Below are 7,708 nucleotides of genomic sequence, written 5' to 3' on the forward strand. Positions count from 1 at the left end.
GTACTAAATGGAATTCTAGTACACATCCTATTATTTAAAGCACATATAATAGAATACAATTATAATTAAGATGCAAAGAGAAAAGTGAGTTATAAAAACTATACTACAGTAAACAAATGAGAACATCTTTTAAAATATTTAAGAGACTTCTTTTGTTCAAACTTGGATAATGTACATCCTTCTTGTTAACATGCTGCTTCCTCTTTGGTTTATGATAAACTATGAGTGCAATTTCCTGTGCCCTCAACAGTGTTGGTTTCTCTTCTTGGTGCCAGCAGTTTTTTCCAGCTCCTCAGTCGACAAAATCGTCACCCCAAGAAACATGGGTAAGTATAAGATTAAAAAATAAAATAGGATTTTTAAGTAGATAACATATTTTTCATGATTGTCAGTAATGTTTGCAACATTTTATCTAGTTTAGGCTGTATAAATGTGGCAGTGCAAAGCATTATTATAGAGAGAAATGAAGACGACACGTGGTTTCCTCTACTTTGAACAGTGGTAAAGGGATGTCAAAATTTACATTTAGAAATAGTCGGGTGAAACTATTGAAATACAAAAGAAGAATGTTTATACTCAATGTCCTCTTCAGGAACAGTATATTGGCAAACTGATTTAAATGGTTTGGAAGAAATCTACCAGCTCCTGGCTCTAGAGCTGTATGGCATCATTTCCTCATCAAGACAGTATCCTCTCATGATACTTTTTATACGGTCAGAAATATTGTGAAGTTTGGAAATAATATTTCCAGTATTAATAAGAATTAATAATTCCTAATAAGTGACAATCACGGTGTCTGACACCCAGTAGAGTCTTAACAAGTAGCTATTAAATTGACAAATAAAGGCAAACGTTTCCCGTAACACTGTAGGAAAATATTTTATCTTTTGATCATTGTCCTCAGTGATTTGTACCCTTTTAGGAGCTGGTTAAGAATAGATCTATTTTAATGTACTGTGGATTATTTTCTTTTGGCATTTGGCAAAAATTAAAATCAAAGTGAAAAATTTATCCAAACTTCTCAGCACTGGTTCTCAAAACAATTTGATTAAAGTAGTCAAAATAATATCTGAAAGGATGTATGAATAATAAGAACTATGTATTCAATTAAAATCTCAGATTCACACAAATTAATTTAACTATTATCTGCAGAGCTTGCTATCATATGTGAAATGTTACTGTACAAATCACACTCTGGGTGCCTCTGACTTCCCTGCTATGCTCTGGGTAGATGGCCAAAGATGACCTCCTTTTAGGAAATAGAAGGAACAGCATGAAGGACAGCTACAGACAGCTACAGACTAGGGGTATTGTCATTAAAACAATATTAACTAATGTATATGAAGGCTGAAGCAAGGTTCTTTGCTTCATGTGTCATCTCATTTAATCCTCACAAAAACTCTATGAAGTGGGTGCTATCTCACATCAGTGGAAACTGAAACTTAGAGAAGTAAAGAAATCCACATGGTCACAAATACCCCAAGGGCTATTGAGAACATTTCAAGCAGTTTCCAGAGCCCACACACACAACCACAAGCCTGCACAACCACTGTCTCTGTTGCCCAACAGAGAAGACACCTCAGTATCTGAATCCAACCATTCAATCTTGTGGTTGTTTTAATCAAGGCAGGAAACATTTTTACAGAGAAAGAAGTTTATCCCATTGAGAACTTTATAGATCCCCCTAAAATCATTGTTTTCCATTTTATTCATCTTATATTTTCAAGAGAAAATATGCATACTTATTAATTAATATGGATAAGGGAGGAAGGGGCACCCATTTCCCATCACTTGGCTCTTTTAGTCCTGGTCCCCAGGAAGGATATTTTCATGGTTCAGGTATCCTCCCCAAGACACAGGAGCCTAGTAATGGATGTGATGTCATGCACCCATCAGAGTTCCATCCTCTGTAGCTTATTCAATCCTTCATGCATCTCAGACTTTTTTCAGTGTCATTTTTCTTCTTCACTTATATCTTTTTGAAGTTTGTTTAATGAAGTTGAGGGGAACTTTCTTGATGATAGTTTATTTGGAAATGTCCTTATTTTTGCTCTGGTTTTGAAATTTAGTTCTCTTGGGTATATATAGGATGACAAATATTTTCTTAGTAGTTTGGAAATATCAATCTGCTGTCTTCTGTTTTCGAATATTATTGCATCGAGAAGTCTTTTGTCAGTCTAAATTTCTTACTTTGTAGGTAGCCCATCTATTCTCTTTGGCTCTTTTTTTTCGTAATCTTTGGTGATCTGCAGCTTGACTGTAGTATGTCAAAGTGTAAATTTCTACCTTTGTGTGTTTTTAATCCTATTTGGGATTTGCTGGGCTTCATAAATCTGAGGATTCCGTGTCCTTCATCAATTCTAGTTAGCTGTCAGTCATTATCTTTTCAAACATTGCCTCATCCCTATTTTCTCCCTTCTGTCCTTAAAGAGTTTCAGTTATACACAGGCTGACCTTTTCACTTTATCCTCTACGTCTCTTCGGTATTTTCCTGTCTCTTTCGCACTCTGATAATTTTGTGTTATTTCTTTAGTTCTATCTTGTAACATACTAATTCCCCTCTCAGCTGGAGCTAATCCGAGGTTAGTCCCTGTGTTGATTTTAAAATTTAAATTATTATATTTTTTATTTCTAGAAGGTCTATTGCAAACTTTTTAAAATTATGCCTGGTCATCTTTTGTAGTCTCTTGCTCCATACTCATGCCTTCAAATTCCTGCTTTTACTTCTTTAAACATTAAATATGGTTATGCTTTGTGTTATGTGATCTATCAATTTTATCTCTAAAGCTTTTGTGGCTCCGGTACTCTTCTTTCTTGTTTTTGCTGAATCTCACACATAGTGGCTAATTTCAGTGTGTATGCATGTGTGTGCGGATGTGTGTGTTTTAACGAGCCCATGTTTGTTAGAACTCTATCTGTGAGAATTCTTTGAAGCTTAGGTTGAGGAGCTTTCCTCAAGGGACTATTTGTGTTTACTTCTTCCAGGTGCCTAGAATATTTATTGTTTCATATAGCAAACCTTTATTTTTTGTGGATTCCTTTTCATGTTATTTAAATTATTTATTTTTTGTATCATTTTGTTTTTATGAATTACTTTTTATATAAGAAGAAAAAAGTCAAATCACGTCAATTCTTAGGAAGGCATATTTCCTCCATCTGCAGGCAAAACAGATGTTGGTTGGTGGTCTAGGCTCTTTACATCCCATCCTATATGGCCTTTTTTTTTATGTTGGCACCTGCGGTAACATCTGTTGCCAGTCTTCTTCTTCTTCTTCTCCCCAAAGCCCCACCAGTGCATAGTTGTGTATTCTAGTTGTAGGTCCTTCTGGCTCTGCTATGTGGGACGACGCCTCAGTGTGGCCTGATAAGCAGTGCTAGGTCCGCGCCCAGGATCCCAGCCAGCAAAACCCTGAGCCTCTGAAGCAGAGCGTGCAAACTTAACCACTTGACCATGGGGCCAGTCCCCATATAGCCTTTTGATTCCACTTTTTAACCACAATGTGACGTACATTCAGAAAAGTGTACATATCCTAATTGTACTGCTTGATAAGTTTTTACAATCTGAACTTGTTTGTGGAATCGACACTCATTTCAAGAAACAGAACAGAATCGACTTCTCAGAAGTGCTCCCAGTGTCCTCTTCCTGTCAGTACCCAGCCCCTCCCCAAAGGCAACCACCACCTGATTTCTTTTTTTTTCTTAACAATTAAATGTCTAATATAGCACTCTATATTGTTGTTTGCAACAATGCAGACAGAAGGAAAAGAAATGCATGATGGTTCGTCTTACTTGTCTTGAGATATATACACACACATCCATTGAGATAGTTATGTACATCTTTCTATCTCAATCTCACAGCCCGTGTAATTTACATCTTCTTCATAAGTGGTGAAAAGATAATTAATTGCAACTTTAAAACAATCCACAGAGGATTCCTGAACTAAACAACAGACTCTTCAAAATTCAGCCTCGTGCCTCTAAGAACTGGGAGATTGTCTTCTTTTAGTGTAGTAGCAGGATATTTGCTCCTTTTAGCCATCTGTTTCTAAAATCGAGTGCAGGAAAAATAAAAGCTTGTCTTAATAAAACTGTTACATTACCCATTATAACTTATCAAAAAGAAACACTTTTAACCTTTTAAAGAAAACACGTTGACAGATATATGGAAACATAACAACACATTGTCACTGAGTGTGAGAACGTGATGTGACATGATAATTTTTCAAGTTTAGAGGACCGGCCTGGTGCCTGAGTGGTTAAGTTCGCACGTTCTGCTCCAGCGGCCCAGGGTTTCACCGGTTTGAATCCTGGGCGTGGATATAGCTCGGCTCATCAGGCCACACTGAGGCAGCGTCCCACATAGCACAGCCAGAGGCATTCACAACTAGAATATACAACTACGTACTAGGGAGTTTCCAGGGGAAGAAGAAGAAAAAAGATTGGCAACAGTTGTTAGCTCAGGTGCCAATCTTAGGGAAAAAACAAATGCAAGTTTATTTGAAGCCCATGTAGTGTAATAGAGCACATAAAAGTGTTGTCCTCTAGAAAATGTGGGGTTATATTACATCTAATTTGCAGAAATGATCATCCACAAGTCATTTTCTAGAATTAGAATTGCTATTATAGCTAGAAGACTTGTACGAATCTTTTGGTGCCACTCTTAGGTGGAAAATAGAAATGAGATAGGCAAAATGAATTAGCAGCAAAAGAAGCAAAGGAAAACAGAATCATTTATGAAGGTTCAGCAAGCTGCTATATTTTAAAATACTTCATTAAATTTCTTGTGACAATGTTTTCACGGCTAATCAGCCGATTTTGAAAGTGCCTTATACCTTGATTGTATATGTAATTAAAAACTTGAAATCATGTAGCTGTTCACTGTATCATACACTCCAAAGCATTTACTGATTACCAACAAATCAGTGAATTTACGACCTTTTTTATTAGCTCCTATAATGACTTTTCAACTTTAGTTTTGTGTTCTTAGATCATAGCCTATGAGAAATAGAATTCCCTCTAATCTAGCATCCCTTGGATAATTCTTATTTGAAAGAGGTAAAATATCTCAGCTCGGTTTCACTTACTGAAGTCAATTGGGTAATTTTCCCTTTTCAAACAGCTTCATTGTAATTTAATGCATTTGGGGCATCTTCAATAAATGAAATTAAAAAAGACTGTTTCAAAACCGTGATGTATCATTTAAACATCTAAACTATTCTAGTTCATCTTTTATTACAGAAACGAGGGCATTTTAAAAAGAGATGTCAATCTCTGTAAAAATAAAGCCTTATGTATTCATGTTTGCACTAATCTCCTCTGGGTTTCATGAAGAGAAGCAAAGTGGCGACAGCACTCTATGAAAGCTGAGGGATAACGTGGTCATTCCTCGGAGGGACATCATCAGCATTCTGTGACAATGAGCGCATGGACTTCAGCTCATTAAAATCGACTGACCACTTTAGCTAACAGCCAGGAGCCTGGATTCTGACTTCCAACCATCGATATCTGTGTGAAAATTGATCTACACCCACCCTTTAAAAGCATTGATGAATTAATAAGAACTTTTGAAAACAAAGAAAAATGGAATAAATCTTAGTAAAAGAGAATTGAATGTTGAAAACAAACTACAACGAGGCAAGACTTACTTTGCTATTTATCCTCTAAGAACACATGTAATTGCTACCTTAAAAAGAAAACATGAACAGCACATGTATTGAAGAACAGCATGACCTGGATCACTATTTGTTTCCGATTGTCTACGTCATTGTGGTCATAGTCAGCATTCCAGCCAATATTGGATCTCTCTGTGTGTCTTTTCTGCAAGTAAAAAAGGAAAATGAATTGGGAATTTACCTCTTCAGTTTATCACTGTCAGATCTGCTGTATACATTAACTCTCCCTCTATGGATTGATTATACTTGGAATAAAGACAACTGGACTTTCTCTCCTGCCTTGTGCAAAGTGAGTGCCTTCTTCACGTACATGAACTTCTACAGCAGCACAGCATTCCTCACCTGCATTGCTGTCGATCGGTACTTAGCAGTCGTCTACCCTTTGAAGTTCTTTTTCCTAAAAACAAGAAGATTTGCATTCATGGTCAGCCTATTCGTCTGGATCTTGGAAACCATCTTCAATGCTGTCATTCTCTGGGAAGATGAAACGACTATCGAATACTGTGATGCCAAAAAGTCTAATTTCACTTTATGCTATGACAAATACCCCTTGGAAAAATGGCAAATCAAACTCAGCTTGTTTAGGACGTGTGCATGCTATGCCATACCTCTGGTCATCATAATGGTTTGCAACCTGAAGGTCTACCAAGCTGTGCAGCATAATCGAGCCACGGAAAACAGTGAAAAGAAGAGAATCATAAAACTACTTGCTAGTATCACATTGACTTTTATCTTGTGTTTTACTCCCTTTCATGTGATGTTGCTGATTCGCTGCATTCTAGAGCGGAATGCGAACTTAGACAACAATCTATTTGACCACAAGTCTGGGAAGCAGTCCTATAAGATGTATAGAATCACGGTTGCTTTAACAAGCTTAAATTGTGTTGCGGATCCAATTCTGTACTGTTTTGTGACTGAAACAGGAAGATCTGATATGTGGAATGTACTAAAATTCTGTACTGGGAGGCTTAACACATCACAAAGACAAAGAAAACGCATACCTTCTATGTCTACAAAAGATACTGTAGAATTAGACATCCTGGAATAAAACCACGGAATTTTTTTAAGGTTTACAATACTGTATCACCAAGATTACATTTTGAAAAGGAAATCTAACATAGGAGAAGACTGTGTTCCATCTGAGTGAATATTTTAATCCTCTCCAGTGGAAATATCTTAAAAACGCACTGTATTGCTCCCTGACTTTTACTAAGTGAGTACTAAATAAAATTTCATATTTTCCTAATGACTTGGGATCACTATTGTCGATGGCAATTGTTTTTGTGTCTGTGCTATAATCCCTCGGAGGTTGGTAAGATGTATGGGACAGTGTTTCTTGAAATCAGTGACCTTCATGTCTGGTTTTTATGATTTGTCTCACTCTTTCTATGGATTTCAGATGGTCAGCTCTCACTTCTCCCAACTGTGGGGCCCTGTCTCCAACCACCCCAACAGCTAAATACTGCTTCCGACCTTCTCATTGCCAACAAATATTTACTGAGGCCTCTCTATGTACTAGGTTTTGTGCTAAGCCCAGGGGTTACAGAAAAAAATGGTCTCGTGAAGCCTTATGAAGCTCACATCAGTTTGGAAACCTAGTCACTGAGTTGTAAGCCTTCTTTATGAAGTAAATTGTCTCTGAGTGAGAGTCTGAAGGCCTCTTCCATGACATAAAGCACATGAGTTTTGTGAAAGTTCTTTCAGCTACTCAGAAACCTTCTTTACTTTCTTTCCAATCACAGTATTTTTGTTTAATTTTGATTTTTTTGAAATTTGAGGTTCAGTACAATGTAGTTGAAATTACCAGAAGTTTAATGTCTAAACAAAAGACATATTATAGACAAAAAAAGACATTTATGACATTAAATCTTACATTCAGAGACTTCTTTTTGGACTTAGAATATTTAGAGACTCTTGTTATAATATATTCTTTCATGTTTATATTTTCTCATGGAAATTACTCTGCCTAGTTTTAAGTAGATATTAGATAAATATTTTTCCTAACAGAAGTAGTTTTTAAGATTATTAAAGATTTT

General features: G+C 36.4%; 1 protein-coding gene across 2 annotated transcripts; it reads left to right on the forward strand.

Moving 5' to 3' along the window:
* Nucleotides 1-259: 259 nt before the first annotated feature.
* On the forward strand, nt 260-6,884 carry GPR65 (G protein-coupled receptor 65). Of its 2 annotated transcripts, none has more exons than XM_046647663.1 (2): nt 260-326; nt 5,239-6,884. In XM_046647663.1, exon 2 carries the CDS (start codon nt 5,698-5,700, stop codon nt 6,718-6,720), a length of 1,023 nt encoding a protein of 340 aa, XP_046503619.1. In that variant the 5' UTR covers nt 260-326; nt 5,239-5,697; the 3' UTR covers nt 6,721-6,884. The 2 variants fall into 2 exon arrangements, with proteins under 2 accessions (XP_046503619.1, XP_046503620.1); XM_046647664.1 differs by having other exon boundaries at nt 278-326; nt 5,332-6,884.
* Nucleotides 6,885-7,708: the final 824 nt, after the last annotated feature.

Source organism: Equus quagga, chromosome 20, assembly GCF_021613505.1.
Source record: "Equus quagga isolate Etosha38 chromosome 20, UCLA_HA_Equagga_1.0, whole genome shotgun sequence".
Lineage (NCBI taxonomy): Eukaryota > Metazoa > Chordata > Mammalia > Perissodactyla > Equidae > Equus > Equus quagga.

Excerpts from the sequence above, each read along its gene's own strand:
- GPR65 (XM_046647663.1), top strand. The coding sequence starts at position 5,698 with ATGAACAGCACATGTATTGAAGAACAGCATGACCTGGATCACTATTTG.